At 43.5% G+C, this 19,246-nt stretch overlaps 1 protein-coding gene across 2 annotated transcripts in view; it reads left to right on the forward strand.

The window, feature by feature from the left end:
* The window catches only part of djc17 (DnaJ homolog subfamily C member 17), a 53,932-nt gene that overhangs the window by 11,511 nt on the left and 23,175 nt on the right, over nucleotides 1-19,246 (forward strand). The window contains 5 exon segments of one of the 2 annotated variants that reach the window (NM_001146615.1): nucleotides 456-582; nucleotides 7,705-7,754; nucleotides 10,078-10,155; nucleotides 12,299-12,379; nucleotides 12,970-13,107. In NM_001146615.1, the coding sequence (NP_001140087.1) occupies nucleotides 456-582; nucleotides 7,705-7,754; nucleotides 10,078-10,155; nucleotides 12,299-12,379; nucleotides 12,970-13,107 (474 nt within the window). 2 annotated transcript variants of the gene reach the window in all.

The raw sequence follows: 19,246 nt of genomic DNA on the forward strand, positions 1-19,246 counted from the left end.
CGGTCTGTAGTGACGCCTCTAGCACTGCGATGCAGGGCTTTAAACCGCTGCGCCACTCTGGAGGCCATAGAAGCGATTTCATTCCTTGCCATATCATTATTATTTCCATTAGGCAACATTGCATGACTTGATACACTTTGCTCATAAAGTCAATGATAAATAAAAGGTTTGGGATGCTTTTCATGTGAGTCATGATGACTTGCACTCAGCCTGTTAAATGCATGTAGTTATGGGCCGTGTGTGTTGTGACTGACTGACTGGGAGTGATCACCAGTAGGTGGTAGTATTCTATTGAGCTGGTGGTACTGCACTGCAGCTGGTCTTTCTAAAAAAAAAAAAAAAAAATGGATCCTAGTTTATCACTGGTACTCTAAGACGCTTTGTGAATATCGGCCCAGAACCCATCCTTGGGAGAATGATGTTCCTTGTTAACCCTGGGGTTATTGTTCTGTCAGATTGCCCGTCTGAGGGAGGAGGGCTCCAGGCAGCTGCAGGAGGAACAGAGGCTGATCAAGGAACAGATCCAGAGGGAGAGAGAGACACAGCTCCACCACACAGGCACATCAGACTACACATCTACAGGTACTGCACTCAACCACAAACACTGGAAGTTTACATATACTTAAGTTGGAGTCATTAAAACTCATTTTTCAACCACTCCACAAATTTCTTGTTAAGAAACTATAGTTTTGGCAAGTCGGTTAGGACATCTACTTTGTGTATGACACAAGTAATTTTTCCAACAATTGTTTACAGACAGATTATTTCACTTATAATTCACTGTATCACAATTCCAGTGGGTCAGAAGTTTACATACACTAAGTTGACTGTGCCTTTGTAACAGCTTGGACAATTCCTGAAAATGATGTCGTGGCTTTAGAAGCTTCTGATAGGCTAATTGATAATTTGAGACAAATGGAGGTGTATCTGTGGATGCATTTTAAGGCCTACCTTCAAACTCAGTGCCTCTTTGCTTGGCATCATGAGAAAATCTAAAGAAATCAGCCAAGACCTCAGAAAAAGACTGTAGACCTCCACACGTCTGGTTCATCCTTGGGAGCAATTTCCAAACGCCTGAACGTACCACGTTCATCTGTACAAACAATAGTATGCAAGTATAAACACCATGGGACCACGCAGCCGTCATACCGCTCAGGAAGGAGATGCGTTCTGTCTCTTAGAGATGAACGTACTTTGGTGAGAAAAGTGCAAATCAATCTCAGAACAACAGCAAAGGACCTTGTGAAGATGCTGGAGGAAGCAGGTACAAAAGTATCTATATCCACAGTAAAACGAGTCCTATATCGACATAACCAGAAAGGCCGCTCAGCAAGGAAGAAACCACTGCTCCAAAACAGCCGTAAAAAAGCCAGACTACGGTTTGCAACTGCACATGGGGACAAAGATCGTACTTTTTGGAGAAGTGTCCTCTGGCCTGATGAAACAAAAATAGAACTGTTAGGCCATAATGAGCATCGTTATGTTTGGAGGAAAAAAGGGGAGGCTTGCAAGCCAAAGAACACCATCCGAACCGTGAAGCATGGGGGTGGCAGCATCATGTTGTCGGGGTGCTTTGCTGCAGGAGGGACTGGTGCACTTCACAAAATAGATGGCTTCATGAGGAAAGAAAATTATGTGGATATATTGAAGCAACATCTCAAGACATCAGTCAGGAAGTTAAAGCTTGGTCGCAAATGGGTATTCCAAATGGACAATGACCAAAGTTGTGGCAAAATGGCTTAAGGACAACAAATTCAAGGTATTGGAGTGGCCAACACAAAGCCCTGACCTCAAACCTATAGACAATTTGTGGGCAGAACTGAAAAAGCGTGTGTGAGCAAGGAGGCCTACGAACCTGACTCAGTTACACCAGCTCTGTCAGGAGGAATGGGCCAAAATTCACCCAACTTATTGTGGGAAGCTTGTGGAAGGCTACCTGAAACGTTTGACCCAAGTTCAACAATTGAAAGTCAATGCTACCAAATACTAATTGAGTGTATGTAAACTTCTGACCCACTGGGAATGTGACAAAATAAATAAAAGCTGAAATAAATAATTCTCTACTATTATTCTGACATTTCACATTCTTAAAATAAAGTGGTGATCCTAACTGACCTAAGACAGGGAATTTTTACTAGAATTAAATGTCAGGAATTTTGAAACTGAGTTTAAATGTATTTGCTAAGGTGTATGTAAACTTCCAACAGCTAGACCGTATGGTATGTAAGAAGTGCCCATCAAGCCAATCCAACTTGTGGGAGATCTGTGTGTGTGGGAGATCTGTGTGTGTGGGAGCTGTGTGTGTGGGAGATCTGTGTGTGTGTGTGTGTGTGTGTGTGTGTATATATGTATATATATATGTGTATATATATGTATATATATATATGTGTGTGTGTGTGTGTGTGTGTGTGTGTGTTTGATGATGTATATATGTATATATATATATATATATATATATATATATATATATATATATATATATATATATATATATATATATATATATATATATTTCTCATACGGTCTAGCTGTTCCCACAACAGCTCAATAGGGTTGATCTGGTGACTGTGCTGGGCACTCCATTATAGACAGAATACCAACTGACTGCTTCTTCCCTAAATAGTTCTTGCATAGTTTGGAGCTGTGCTTTGGGTCATTGTCCTCTTGTATGCGGAAATTGGCTCCAATTAAGCCCCATCCACATGGAATGGCATGGCGTTGCAAAATGGAGTGATAGCGTTCCTTCTTCAAGATCCCTTTTACCCTGTACAAATCTCCCACTTTACCACCACCAAAGCACCCCCAGACCATCACATTGCCTCCACCATGCTTGACAGATGGCGCCAAGCACTCCTCAAGCATATTTTAATTTTTTCTGCGTCTCACGAATGTTCTTCTTTGTGATCCGAACACCTCAAACTTAGATTTGTCTGTCCATAACATTTTTCCAATCTTCCTCTGTCCAGTGTCTGTGTTCTTTTGCCCATCTTAATCTTTTATTTTTATTGACAAGTCTGAGATATGGCTTTTTCTTTGCAACTCTGCCTAGAAGGCCAGCATCCTGGAGTCGCCTCTTCACTGTTGACGTTGAGACTGGTGTTTTGCGGGTACTATTTAATGAAGCTGCCAGTTGAGGACTTGAGGCATTTGTTTCTCAAACTAGACACTCTAATGTTCTTTTTCAGTTGTGCACCGGGGCCTCCCACTCCTCTTTCTATTCTGGTTATAGCCATTTTGCGCTGTTCTGTGAAGGAAGTAGTACACAGCATTGTACGAGATCTTCAGTTTCTTGGCAATTTCTCGCATGGAATAGCCTTAATTTCTCAGAACAAGAATAGATTGACGAGTTTCAGAAGAAAGTTCTTTGTTTCTGGCCATTTTGAGGCTGTAATCGAACCCTCAAGTGCTGATGCTCCAGATACTCAACTAGTCTAAAGAAGGCCAGTTCTATTGCTTCTTTAATCAGTACAATAGTTTTCAGCTGTGCTAACATAATTGCAAAAAGGGTTTCTAATGATCAATTAGCATTTTAAAATGATGAACTTGGATAAGCTAACACAGCGTGCTATTGGAACACAGGAGTGATGGTTGCTGATAATGGGCTTCTGTATGCCTATGTAGATATTCCATAAAAAAAATCTGTCGTTTCCAGCTACAATAGTCATTTACAACCTTAACAATGTCTACACTGTATTTCTGATCAATTTGATGTTATTTTAATGGACTTTTTTTTGCTTTTCTTTCAAAAACAAGGACATTTCTAAGTGACCCCAAATTTCTGAACGGTGTGTGTGTGTGTGTGTGTGTATGTATTATACACACACACACACAATTATTTATATATTTATTATACACACACACACAATTATTTATTATACACACACACACAATTTTATTTATATATATATACTGTAGGTATTTGTAGTTGTCCACATATTCTAAGTCAGAACCGTCCAGAGTAGTGATGCTACAATTCTATAAATAATTGTGTGTGAGATATATATGGTGGGGGGGGTCACGGTCCACCCCTCACCTGCCCGCCCATCCAGCATCACTACTCTGGACGCTTCTGACTTAGAATATGTGGACAACTACAAATACCTACAGTGGGGAGAACAAGTATTTGATGCACTGCCGATTTTGCAGGTTTTCCTACTTACAAAGCATGTAGAAGTCTGTAATTTTTATCATAGGTACACTTCAACTGTGAGAGACGGAATCTAAAACAAAAATCCAGAAAATCACATTTGTATGATTTTTAAGTAATTAATTTGCATTTTATTGCATGACATAAGTATTTGATCACCTACCAACCAGTAAGAATTCCGTCTCTCACAGACCTGTTAGTTTTTCTTTAAGAAGCCCTCCTGTTCTCCACTCATTACCTGTATTAACTGCACCTGTTTGAACTCGTTACCTGTATAAAAGACACCTGTCCACACACTCAAGCAAACAGACTCCAACCTCTCCACAATGTCCAAGACCAGAGAGATGTGTAAGGACATCAGGGATAAAATTGTAGACCTGCACAAGGCTGGGATGGGCTACAGGACAATAGGCAAGCAGCTTGGTAAGAAGGCAACAACTGTTGGCGCAATTATTAGAAAATGGAAGAAGTTCAAGATGACGGTCAATCAGCCTTGGTCTGGGGCTCCATGCAAGATCTCACCTCGTGGGGTATCAATGATCATGAGGAAGGTGAGGGATCAGCCCAGAACTACACGGCAGGACATGGTCAATGACCTGAAGAGAGCTGGGACCACAGTCTCAAAGAAAACCATTAGTAACACACTACGCCGTCATGGATTAAAATCCTGCAGCGCACGCAAGGTCCCCCTGCTCAAGCCAGCGCATGTCCAGGCCCGTCTGAAGTTTGCCAATGACCATCTGGATGATCCAGAGGAGGAATGGGAGAAGGTCATGTGGTCTGATGACAAAAATAGAGCTTTTTGGTCTAAACTCCACTCGCCGTGTTTGGAGGAAGAAGAAGGATGAGTACAACCCCGAGAACACCATCCCAACCATGAAGCATGGAGGTGGAAACATCATTCTTTGGGGATGCTTTTCTGCAAAGGGGACAGGATGACTGCACTGTATTGAGGGGAGGATGGATGGGGCCATGTATCGCGAGATCTTGGCCAACAACCTCCTTCCCTCAGTAAGAGCATTGAAGATGGGTCGTGGTTGGGTCTTCCAGCATGACAACAACCCGAAACACACAGCCAGGGCAACTAAGGAGTGGCTCCGTAAGAAGCATCTCAAGGTCCTGGAGTGGCCTAGCCAGTCTCCAGACCTGAACCCAATAGAAAATCTTTGGAGGGAGCTGAAAGTCCGTATTGCCCAGCGGCAGCCCCGAAACCTGAAGAATCTGGAGAAGGTCTGTATGGAGGAGTGGGCCAAAATCCCAGCTGCAGTGTGTGCAAACCTGGTCAAGAACTACAGGAAACGTATGATCTCTGTAATTGCAAACAAAGGTTTCTGTACCAAATATTAAGTTATGCTTTTCTGATGTATCAAATACTTATGTCATGCAATAAAATGCAAATGAATTACTTAAAAATCATACAATGTGATTTTCTGGATTTTTGTTTTAGATTCCGTCTCTCACAGTTGAAGTGTACCTATGATAAAAATTACAGACCTCTACATGCTTTGTAAGTAGGAAAACCTGCAAAATCGGCAGTGTATCAAATACTTGTTCTCCCCACTGTAGGTGTCTGGTTAGACTGTAAACTCTCCTTCCAGACCCACATCAAACATCTCCAATCCAAAGTTAAATCTAGAATTGGCTTTCTATTTCGCAACAAAGCATCCTTCACTCATGCTGCCAAACATACCCTCGTAAAACTGACCATCCTACCGATCCTCGACTTCGGCGACGTCATTTACAAAATAGCCTCCAATACCCTACTCTATAAATTGGATGCAGTCTATCACAGTGCCATCCGTTTTGTCACCAAAGCCCCATATACTACCCACCACTGCGACCTGTACGCTCTCGTTGGCTGGCCCTCGCTTCATACTCGTCGCCAAACCCACTGGCTCCAGGTCATCTACCAGACCCTGCTAGGTAAAGTCCCCCCTTATCTCAGCTCGCTGGTCACCATAGCAGCACCCACCTGTAGCACGCGCTCCAGCAGGTATATCTCACTGGTCACCCCCAAAGCCAATTCCTCCTTCGGCCGCCTCTCCTTCCAGTTCTCTGCTGCCAATGACTGGAACGAGCTACAAAAATCTCTGAAACTGGAAACGCTTATCTCCCTCACTAGCTTTACGCACCAGCTGTCAGAGCAGCTCACAGATTACTGCACCTGTACATAGCCCATCTATAATTTTGCCCAAACAACTACCTCTTCCCCTACTGTATTTTTTTTATTTTGCTCCTTTGCACCCCATTATTTCTATTTCTACTTTGCACTTTCTTCCACTGCAAATCTACCATTCCAGTGTTTTACTTGCTATATTGTATTTACTTCGCCACCATGGCCTTTTTTGTTGCCTTTACCTCCCTTATTTCACCTCATTTGCTCACATTGTATATAGACTTATTTTTCTATTATATTATTGACTGTATGTTTGTTTTACTCCATGTGTAACTCTGTGTTGTATGTGTCAAACTGCTTTGCTTTATCTTGGCCAGGTCGCAATTGTAAATGAGAACTGTTTCTCAACTTGCCTACCTGGTTAAATAAAGGTGAAATAAATAAATAAAAATATGCACCCCCTGTGCTGTAACAGTCTGAGCTGCTCAGGCCAATGTGGTACTCCAGTGCCCATATATAACTTTATTCTTAATGTTGGTGATGTAACAATACGAGAGCGCCTCTGACAGTTCATTCTACCTTCTCTCATTCTATGCTTTTTTTTGCCCCTGGTGCTGTCTGCCAGACCCACTGCCAATCCTGTCTACTGAACCAGGCCAGTCAACAGGGCAATGAGCGGCTAGTCGGACATATATTATACAGTACACAGCCCGCCTGGACAGAACAACAATGGCTTGTCTTTGACTTAGAATTTGTTACAGTATGTTGCTTAGGAACACAAAACTGTTTGGAATATTAGTATGAAAGACCTATATTTGTCCTTTGCCAAAGAAATGACCTAACTACATAATACTGACCTAACAGAAACATATACAGCTTCATCATCTGGTCGACTAGTATTCTACCTCTTAATATCATATTTGCATTTGAGGGGAAAATATGCTGATTCTGGGCTGTAGCCATGATAAACTGTTGTCTAAATGTCTAATAAAGGGATGTGATGGAAGTCAAGGTTGTGGGAGATGAGGTCTTGGCCTGGCCCCCTTTTGCAGCTACACACTAAGTCATGCAGGGTCAGCACGTCTTCACCGAGACCTTCTCTGCTCGCATGCTATTGGGCCTCTGCGGTGAGGCCTTCCTGGAACAATGCCCTGTTATGGCTCCAGAGGCGCCCGGCGGGTCAGCCGGCTTGGGACAAGTACAGTACGGTGGGGGGGATGAACAACCAAAGGCTGATCATGTATGACCTGCGGTGATGCGAGACAAGCGGTCCTGTCCGTCTCCCAACGACGGGACAACAATTTCTTGACCACTGTGACCGAGCCCTCCCCGACCAACCACACTTCTCATTTGTCTTTTTGACATTTATTTTGTTTGCCTGAATAAATAATAGTTTCTTTGTCTTTCTCTGTGTCTCTCCCTTTTCCTCGGTCTCTCGCAGACTCAGCTGTTGGAAGGCATTCCAAGAGCAACGTGACCCCCAAATTAAAAGTAAGTTATAATATTGCTTTTAGTCGGAATTGGAAGAGGGGTCGGCGTTTTAGGGTTGAGATTCTTGGAGAAGGAACGAGGGAGAAGAGAGTCTCCGTACTGGTGTCCCCCTGAGGAATCTTTGACGGGAATTAAACCATGGCCAGAACCTCCAAGGTATTTCATTAGTAAGGGGTTTATGATGGAAACCAAGACATTTGGGATATAGTAGAGAGCACATACACTCCTCCCCAAGTGCGTATGTGCCCTGTTCCTGTCTGTTCCTCTGTCTGTTCCTCTCCTCCAGTGTACTGTAGTCCATTGTCAGGAGAGCTGTAACTACGTAAATAGAGGGTTATTATATTTCCTTTGGAAACCACTCAATCCACATCTATTAAAGGACACAGGGGATGTTAGCTAATGTCTTTATATATTTCATCTTGTTAAAACGTCTGATACCCATCTAGAGCGATGTATCCCCTAAAGAATCAGGTTGTGTTAGGAAAACAAACGTCAGGGTTGCGTCTTGCTACGGTATTAAACATATCATATTCACGTACTGTACATGTGAATATTATTCCATACATTGCTCTAAGGGGCTGTTGTATCTGATAGTTGGGAATACGCAATAAGTCAATATCAAAGTCAGACGCCAGTTAGTCTGATTTTTGCAGTATTGATAGATGTAAAATGAATGACATTTGTATAATTTTTATATTACAACATTCAAGCCGTATTGTTCCTGGCCCTATAGCGTTGTTCTTTCCTTCAGTATTCTAATACAACAGGCTCAATTCTGGGTATTTTACCAGTCCATCTGTCAATCTGACAGAAATTGAATCATTTTGTTGATGTTATTTTGGTGTAGAATATATTCCAAAACTACTGGGGGACATTGACCCTTACATTTCTAATAGTCCTCATTGATTTCAACAGTGCTATTTGGAAGTTCATCATAAACCATTGTTGTCCTCCCCACTGTGGCAGATTCTTTGACAAGACTGTTATTTTTCGTGTGAGGGTATTTGTTTTTGTTCTAAAATATTTAGTTATTTGCGGCTTCCAAGCGTGCGTATCAAATGTACCAGAGCAGTTGGGAACTGCCAGGGAACTCCAATCTCTTTAGAGTTGTTTAGACTACCAGTAACATATACCGCAGCAATGTGCTGGAGCAGTCTGAAATTTGGGTATCACCCAACATCGGCTCCGCCTTGTTAGAAGATTAATGGGATACAAGATTATCGTTGGGTAGAGGAGAACTGCCTTGGAATGAGAAAGCACATTTTCAAAATAATTGTTTGAAAAAGAATGGTGTGTAGAATGGGCAATTCCCAGAAAGGCTCCCTCTGACAGTGAACAGAGTGTTGGTCTGGACCTAGTCTGGCCGCTTGCCTTTCATAATTCTGCTCCAGATAGTTAGCGAGATAAAGTCTTGACACTGCAGGGTTATGAATGGAATTAGCCTGTTACATACCATCTTACTCAGAGAGCTAAGCACTGGGAAGAAGAAGCATTTGCAACTGAAATGATGTTCAGATAGGTTTACATACAGTAAATTGAGTCAACTTTTAGCTGTCGGCCAACATTATAGAGATCATGGCTTCATTACATTGTATTTGCTAATAATGTCCAGAGCTAACAAGGGGTTTTCTCAGAATAACTCTCACATATTTCTGTGTGAATGAGTGACCCTCACGTTAGATACATGCCCTATATATAATGCTCTGGATCCATCTGTTTTGCGTTAGGTGCTCATTAAAAGGCCTGGTGATGTGTGTTGCGTTGTGGCTAGCAGCAGGTGAGTCAATGTGCTGTCTCCGGTGCAGGGCCCAGTCAGCCCTGTGTTAATTTCAGCCCTCTTGAAGGCACGTAAAGCTGAATGGAAATTGACTGCAGGTCTCCCAGGTGGTGGTGGGTATGCTCCAAGACCTGAACAATGTCCCCCTGGAGCGCCACTCTGCTCCTTGGCCTGGTGCAGAGGCTATTTCCTGCTTAATCTACGCATGTCATTAGAACGTGACAGTGCCAGTGTGTTCTTGCCACACTCTTCTCTCAGCTAGGCTGGAACTCCATTACTCCATTTCTCCAATATCCGCTGGTTAGACAGTTTTTGATAGTGAAGAAATTAAACTTCAGTGATGATGTGTTCACATGGGTTCAACAAGTTTTATGACATTCATGAATTCTATCCGGTGATCCGTAACCCAAGACTGGCAGGGTTGAAACACTTTTGTACAGGCCCCATGTTCCTCCAGGACCCAAGAGGATTAAGTTCCATAACTAAAGATGGGTTATTTGTCTCTCTGTTTTTCTCCCCTAACTCTTTTTATTTTTCTCTTTTCAGTTAAAGTGGAAGTGTAGTAAAGAGGATGACACCAACGGGGGCTACTCTCAAGACTTCATTTTTAGCCTTCTATCGAAGGTGGGTGCCCTGAACGTGAATCACCAGATACCACCGCATGGCTGAGATTCTAAAGGCCACCGGCTTTAAGTTGGCACACAGTTATTACGAAGAGCAACAGTTTCTCACACCTGCATCATTTGGAAGGAGCTATGACTCATACCGTATGTCTCATGTCAGATGTTCCTATTTGAATGTGTAATGTAGCAGAAGAGACACTGGTTATATAATCATACTTGTAGAATATTTATCTGAGGGCTTGTCCCCTGCTGTATCACAGACCTGTATCTCACCCCAACTCTCCTGTAATGAGACCTGCCTGGTGCCCAGCTCACGTTTGAGCTCTGCATGACATCAGTGTTATAGATGGTTTATTTTCCACTTTATACAAGCCCCATTTAAGTTTAGTAGCAGTGAAAGTGCTGGGGGCAATGCAGTGCCCTCTTAAAGTGGTGCACGCCATTGTTAGTGCCCCTGTTACCGGGCAGGTTTAGCAGTGCCAGGGGAGTCGCTAGGAAATGTGCTTTTCTCATGCAACCGTGTACCACCTCGAACTGCACCCAGCTAAGGGGCATTTTGGTGGGGCTTAGGTTGGGCAGGAATGAGGATAGGGAAAGTGTCACTGACGTCAAAAGCTCGAAAAAAGGTTGAACTTTCAATTTCTCCTGCTCCGCACGCAATCAGTCAGGCGTGGGAGGCTGGGTCAAAGGATTGTGGGAAAACAAATGTTGCTTTTTCTTAAATAAAGGGAGTGAAATTTAAAAAACAACTTGATGCTATTTGAAATGACGAGCTGCTCTCATGAGTGGCAGGTAATGCTTGAGTAGGAGTAGCCGCCCATGTGTGGGAATGGGGACTGTGTGTGTTTTGGACTCACCCAACCTTACGTCTGCTCTGGAGGGAAACACATTTGGAGTTATGAAATAGGGGTCTACAGAGACTCCTGTTTGTCACTTGGCATGCTGTGGAGTGTCCTCGTGTCCATTAGCATTCCAGGCCTGTCCTTTTCCCAGAGATACAGATTCCTGGGAATGGGATTCTTAGAGGCCTCCTTGCTGGGACTCTGATCTTTAGGAGTGGGCTTAGTGAGAGAAGCCCTGTATTTCAGGTGACATACTGTATCAGCCATCGGCCTTCTCTCTGCTGCAGGCTTTTACCCAGAGGAGCCCAGCCTCCATCAGCCAAGAGCCTCTCTGTAATTATCAGTGCAGCTGAGAGGGATCAGCTTTTACTGCAGTCAGAGACCCAGTCCAAGTCATGTCTCCACTCTCCAGCTCCTCTCGCTGTGTGTGTGGTTGACCCAGGCTGGACTCCTCCTACCCTGTACTCCCCTGTCTCTGACTTGTTCTGGCAGGCAGCTGGACAAGGGCCACAGCTAATTTCAGCTCATACCAGAACATGATGTTTTATTGAATTTTCTCACCACATATAGAGCAGGCTAACTGAAAAAGTAAAAGTAGCAGTTTATGATGAAGTGTCCCAGTTGATTGTCTTAAAAATGTTACTGAGGTTAACGTTTTTCTGTAAATGAATAATAAAAGAGATACATTAGGGTAGGGTTCATGTAATTTTAGAGCCACATTTAGGGATAATGTGATGCTTCTCATTCTCTCGAACAAAATGTGTCCATCCCACTCTCTCTCAAGGGCCAAATCACAGTATGTCCCCCCCTTTGTTTTTCCACTGCTGCTTCTTGCTGTTTATTATCTATGCATAGTCACTTTACCCCTACCAACATGTACAAATGACCTCGACTAACCTGTACCTCCGCACATTGACTCGGTAACGTTACCCCCTGTATATAGCGTCGTTATTGTTATTTTATTGTTACTTTAGTTTATTTAGTAAATATTTTCTTTTCTTTTCTTAACTGCATTTGGTTAAGGGCTTGTCAGTAGGCATTTCACGGTAAGGTTGTATTCAGCGCATGTGACAACTTTTTGATTTGATAGTTCATTTGTAACTTAAACTCAGAAATTAAAAATGCATAATCTAATATTGCCATTGGCGGTAGTGTTCTGATGCGATACACTGTAGAATTTAAGGTTTTACAGTCCCGTCCAGTCATCTGTTTTTATTACTGATTTTTAAATGATTCACATTTTGTGTGATCTACTTTCAGAAAACATTGTGTACTAACTCTCTGTCTCTCTGTCTCTTTTAGTATGGCGACGTTTTGAATGTTCTCATATCAAGTAAGAAGCGAGGAAGTGCTGTGGTAGAATTTGAAACCGTCAAAGCAGCTGTACGTATTTGGTTCAGAAATGATACACACATTTCATTTCATCTCATATTGAAAGTCACTGAAATCAATCAATACCCACCAGCTTTGACTTACTGTTTTTTTTTTTTACTATTTGGTTTGCACTGAGCACTATGTCTCACCAACTTCCCAGCCCAAGGCCCCACATGATGACATTTTGATGAGTCTCTCTGTGAGTTGACAGAACAGAGGAGTGTTCTGATGGGAACCAGGAGAACAGGACGGCTGAGCCGCCTCATTGTTCAGACCGTCTGAGTCCTCTGCCCCTTTGTTGTCGTGTGCTGTTTTTGTTGTGGGCTCTGGTGTGCCGTGTGGTTCCCCTCAACAGAACATATCTGCTGTCCCCTGGGGAGCCAGACTCGGGGCCTGTGGTCTCCGTCTCTCTGTCTGGAGATCTCAGGGTCCCTGCGCTGGTTGGGGTTTCCAAAGTTCACATGTGTGTTTCAAATACACAACACAAAACCCCACACAAAGTTGATGGAACTGAAATGAGTAGAGGTTGATGCTCCATAGTGGTGCTGTGGCAGGTCATGTCACACTGGGTCTAACGTTACTCCGTTGTTTCTCTCCAGGAACTGGCATATAAGAACGAGAGTGGCCTTACCGCAAACCCACTGAAGATCTCGTGGCTTGAGGGACGACCTGAAGTCATCACCCCAGTGGTGTCGCAGGTTCAGCAAACAACTGGACAGTACTTCCCACCTGTACAGGTATGTAACCAGGAGCAACCTTCACCACGAGTAGGGCAACCTCTCCCCAATGTGCTTAGTCCTAATTCTCCTTCTCTCGCATCAATGATAATGTAAGCCGTATGTTACCAAATACCCCCCCCCCCCAAATGTACGTGGCTTCCAAAAAAAATGACATTTTTTAAAACGATCCCGCCAAAGACGGGTATGTAAACGTCTGCAGTTTTATTTTTGTATCAGCGGGCAAATAGTGCCCCGGCACTTGCACTCTGGCTTAGGGTTTGGTTAAATGGGCTTAGGTTTGTCTGGCTTGGAGAAGCAGTGTGTTGTCCCGGCACTGGCCCGTTCCCCAGCCCATGGCCCACCTCTCATTAAGGGCTGACCCACCAGGGAGACCCATGGAATGCCTCGCTCCATCAGAACCACACAGTAACCCGACCTGACCAGCGTGTCGTAATAGCAAGCTGGCACCAGCAGTCCGTCTGCACGTCTTTTTGCTAACCTCCTGGTCAGTTTTCATCTCTCTCTCTCTCACACACACACACACACACACACACACACACACACACACACACTTGCACTTTGGAGGCCTTTTCCAGTCAGAGAAATGTTGCAGCACAGTTGGAAAATGTAGGTGGAGGATGAAGGTGATCTGAGTCAATTTGAGGAGTACAGGAAGTTTCAGCTCCTCTCTTGTCATGAGCTAGACATGACTCCGTCTGTTTCGATGTCCATAATCACCATTACTTAGTTTCAGTGCTGGGGTCATTTAGGCCTAATGATGTTAAGATTGACTTTGTTTATAAAGAGATTTTCCGTACATTTCCTTTAAGCTGTGCTGTATTTGTGTTTGGGTCTGCATGGTTTGGGACCAGTAGACTATACCTCCCCAGAGCTGCTGATAAACTGTTTTTCACCTCTCAACCCACCACAGCGACTCAGGCCCCTCATCAGGCCTCTTGTCAGGGTTAGCACGGCACGCAGGGTTCACAGCCTGGCCTGCGCACTTGGATTTGTATGTTATTATGGTAACCGGTTTCGCCTTACGCATATCCGACGCAGATTGCTTCATCTCTCGCAGAGCTTTTCAGGGCAGAGAACGAAAACATGATTATGGTAGTGTAATTTCCCCATTAGCCCTCAGTGAGAACGCTCCTCACTAAAGAGGCCAACATGACATAATGGGATCCAGTGAATATTAGTAATGTTGTCCCATCTGGCCCTGGTCACTGGAGACTGGGGAGAACCATGGAGGTCCTGAGGAGTCTGTCTGGGTTCCAGAACACTACATCTCTCTCTCCTCCTCTGCCTCTCTTTTATTTCTTATCTCTTTCTCTGTCTCCCTTTCTTTCTCCCCTCTCTTCCTATCGCTCCCCCCTCACTCGCCCTCTTCTTTTCCCTCTTTCTCCCTTCCTCGCTCCCTCTCCTTCACGGTGACAGTTGTGATCACAGAGGAGCAGCGGTGCTGATACCTGCTTTTTAACCTCAGCAGTCCAGCCCCAGCACAGCAGGGAGCCCAGGGATGCTCACGCATGATTTCACACTCTGCTCCACTCCGTTTAATAAGAGAATCTGCTTACACTGGTCTGGGACCTGCTGCTACACTGGTCTGGGACCTGCTGCTGCACCTGGGCTCCCCATGTCCCCAGAGGCCCCTGGGGGGGCCCTAGTATCACACACTGGACTGTAGCAAAGTTTGACAGACAGAGCCTGAAGTGATGAGCCCTGATGTACTGCTGTGCTGAGTGATTCTCTAATCCTGTGAATGATACAGGCTCTCTGTAAGACACGGGTGTGTTGGGTCAGGTGTTTCACCAGGAGGGGACACCATGCAGAGACAATACTGTAGGGCCGGTGGTCCATTCAGTATGTTCTTCTTAACATAAATGATCAAGCACGGTAAGGAACAGAGACCCTGTCCCGGCCAGGCCATGATGCAGAGATTGCTCCCCATGCTCCTGACTAGTTCAAATCCCTTGTTTTGGGATAGGATTTAGTTTCACCTGCTGGGTGTGCTATGTTTTGTATCAATGCCCTGTGCCATAATTACATTTCTATTTATTTATTTAACCTTTTATTTAACTAGGCAAGTCAGTTAAGAACAAATTCTTATTTACAATGACGGCCTTCTTGTAAAGCCCCCCTGGCTAAACCCTACCCTAGCACGGATGATGCTGGGCCAATGGTGCGCCGCCCTATGGGACTCCCGATCACGGCCGGTTGTGATACAGCCCGGGATCAAACCCGGGAAGCGTAGTGACGCCTCTAGCACTGAGATGCAGTGCCTTGGACCGCTGCGCCACTCAGGATAATACATTCTCATAGTGAGAGGTTGTGAAATGAGTAGGTTTATGAAATATATGTACAGTAAATCATTCTGTGGTATAGTGCTGTTTTCTAACTGTCAGCTTTCTTCTCTCGGTCTCTGTTGACGTTTTGATGTAAAGTTTTATTGAATGGCAGTGTGATGTACACAGCTACGTGGATTACGTAGATCGAAACAAAGAATAAACTATACTGTAGCTACATGGATGTAATGGCAGGGACAACTGTGGGATGTGTGTTAATGGTGGTTTGCATGACAACGGAAAGTACACCGAGTTCAATTATGGTAAATGAAGTGTTAGCGCTGTCCTTCAGAACTCCTCACATCTGCTGTCAGACTACAGGGATTCACACAGCGTCTATATGATTCATAGTTCAGCCCTTACCTCCCAGAATCTCTGGAGTTTGATGTCCACATTCAACCATCTGTATCCTATTCCCTATCAGAAGGACTTGAAGCATAATCATGTATTTTTGAAGTCATTGTGTCCCCAATTTAGAACAATAGTTTAGCATATTGTATTTTTAGTGTTTACTCTGATAAAGCGTTATCTCAGTGCTTGATACAACTCTGTTTATTTCATTTTCGAGGAATCTTCGACTTGGAGCCTGTCACGACATGAACCAGATCTAGCGTGTCATCTGTTCTGGGATGGGTTTTCCATCATATCAGAACGGCTAGCTTCCTTCTGCTGAGTAAAGTGCAGGCTCACCTAAAATAGCCCTGCGTCTTTCTGTGCCCTGGTATGCTGAGTGTAGTCTTGCTGCAGCTGGCTGTAGTACTGGGCTCTTTCCGGACGGAGATAACAACTTCTAGTGTTCTGACTTCCTGGAAGAGGCCGTTTAGAGATCAAAAGGACTAGTGTAACAGATTGGTTAATTTACATCTGTTGCCAGCTGTTATCAGCATGAATTCATTTAACTGAGCTTTAGCTTGGACAGGGAATAGAGAAGGAGGTGGCGAGAGAACTATCTCAATGAGATCTGGGAGCACTGGAAACCCCTGCATTCTTCTTCATGGGACAGTTAAAAAGAGCAAAGAGGCATGGGAGAGGGGCATGTTTCTACGTTGCTGCAGGGGCGAAAATCTGATATCAACTTTGGAGGGGACAATTACATGAAATTTTCTCGAGCAATTCCTGAGGGGGACACCAAAAGTAGTGCTGTAACACATAGCCTACATTGTAATATGGTAAATGTATATTGGGGAACCAAAGAAATAAGGTGTTTGCCGTACTCCTAACTACCGGTACCCCAAACTACACAGCTAATCACAACAGCAATACCATTGCCTTTAACAAATCTTAGTTCAGTCACCAGTTTAAGTTGAAAGTGGGGGTATCCATGGCATTTTCCAATTATGTTCCTATTTTACAAGTAAAAAAAATTGAGAACCTTTCATAATGTTGCCAAACAAAGACTCAACAAACTTACCTGAGACTCCCTGTCTCTGCCAGTCTGTCCCTGCATATCTGTCCCCAACTCTGCTGTCTGTGTGCCATCTGTTGCCTGCTCTGCCTAATGACATCATTGTGAAACATTTCCATTAGAATTTCATTTCTTTCTTATGAACATTTTATCAACTAGTCTTTGAGATATTAGGCTACTAGGGTTCTTACTTTGCGTTTTGGTGTACTGAAAAATACTCTGATGTCCGTCTCTTTTATTTTTCTGCCATTTTTCTACCTGGCTGGCTGGCTACACACACACACACACAGTGTGTAGGTTATTTACAGTAGGAGATGGGCTTCTATCATCTTATCTTTTATCATTCTATTTGGGCTTCAATCTAAAAGGTAGCTAGCAAATGTGAAACGGATTAAAATAACAAGAGTTGACAGCTGTATGAGTTCACCATTTACACAACATATGCTGCAACCTTTTGTAATTTTAATAGTTTGTTTCATATTGGCTGGCTTCCAACAATAGCTGAATTTGCAAAGCTAGCGAGCACCAATTCCATTTCAGTGGTGTTTGCTATAATCTTTGCTACCCGGGTTAAATAAAGGTGAAATAAAATAAATAAATAAAAGTTCCCTTGCGACAATTTAGCTTTTGTACCGAGACCATTAAATATATTTAAAACAATGGTAGAAGAGAGTGTAGTTCTGTTCAGTTTGGGCTTCAGTTTATCGCTAACCTTATCACAGGGACTTTGAAGCACTAATTTACATCATCTGCATGCTGATCTTGGAATAAATTGACGATAGCAAAGATTCCATCTTTGACGAGGCCACATAAATGGAATAGGTACTAGCTAGCTTAATAGTTAATATTTGCGCGCTAGCTCTGCATATTCAGCTAGTGTGTGTGCGCGATTGACTTTCATTTGATTTACGTTCATTGAGTGCCTTTCAGACAGTAGACATGACCCCTCTGTTACCTTGCCAACTAAGGAACTGGCAGTGGATCAAACCATTGTGAGGCAAAGGGTGGGGGGGTCGCAATCTTTTGAAACTTAAAACGCGCTATTAAGTGTCTATAATCAGCACAATTGCTTTCATTGCGTATTATTAATATTATTTAAATTACATAGTTATGTTTCAGTGATATATTGGGGGGGACAAATCATATTTTTCCCAGGATGGGGGGTCGAGTCCCCCCCGGGATTTCCGCCCCTGCGTTGCTGACTGTGTTTTTCCTCTGTGGACTAAAGTTGCACATTACATACTGTAGCACATTGCATGTGAACTTGATTAAATCTCTTGCTTGTTTTAATTACTGGATGTTGAACTTTTGAGATCTTTGATGGTTTTGTCTTCTTCCCAAGGTCTTACGATGCCCAAGTGTATCATGGATATCATGTGAAGCAGTGGTATTGTGCTGCTTTGGACCTAATTGATCTTTAAATGGGGGAGAAATGTGTGAATTGGTAGCTCTGTTGTGTGTCCTGACACTATGCAGTTCCAGAAATGGCCCCCCCACTCTGCGAACCCCAGTGAAGCATGTTGCATATTTTCAGTAGCATTAGGTTGCACTGCCAGATGCAATTTCAACAGGAGTAGGAATGTATCAGTTGGCAAAAACAATATTTCCCCCTCCAAAAATGTGCAGAATAAAAATAAATAAAATCCACTGTCTTTTGGAAGATGGCAGGTTTCGTTGTATTCTGTATGATGGCAAGTTTGGAATTTGGAGGAAAAGTGGTTCCAGATGGGATGGGGTACCTCAGTTTAAACTGTTTGGTCAGTGATGCACAGGGCCAACGTAATGTGTCTTCCAATTAGACTCTTTCTTCTCACATCAGCCGTGTGAGTTTGGGCGTTTTGTTGAGAATACCTTTGTGACTCCTCGTGCGGAGAAGCCCATTGCAGACGATGGGGTTGTCGTACGGTCTTTAGACTGTCTGTGTGGGAGTTCTGTTTGTGTCTGATTACTATGGTATGATGGAGGAAGGAGACAGTAGGCCCACTGTCCCAGAGGCGTGTTATGCCATGGCGGAGAGTCTGGGTAAGCGGCCATGTAGATCTGGGCACCAGGTTTGCTCATTCTTCTACTGAGCAAATGATATCAAAGTCCTTAACCTAGAAAGCCAAGATGTGACATTTAGCCTAATAAGGCCCAGGTAAACAGTCACAGTTAACATTCATTATGAATGGATTGCTTTTTCTGGTGATCCAGGATAAGGAGAATAAAGGTTGACTTCGTCAAGCCACACCTTAAGCTATTCAGTAACCTCTCTGTGATGTAGGTGTGATCCGCGCTGTTCATCATAGCAATTCAGTGCTTCCCTCAAGTTCCAGTTTTATATAATAGCAGCAACTTTCAAAGTTAACCCGTCTGAATGAATGGATGGTTCAGTTGGCTTGGAATGTCTGTCTAATTTGTGTTTGAC

The sequence above is a fragment of the Salmo salar genome, chromosome ssa09 (genome assembly GCF_905237065.1).
Source record: "Salmo salar chromosome ssa09, Ssal_v3.1, whole genome shotgun sequence".
Classification (NCBI taxonomy): domain Eukaryota; kingdom Metazoa; phylum Chordata; class Actinopteri; order Salmoniformes; family Salmonidae; genus Salmo; species Salmo salar.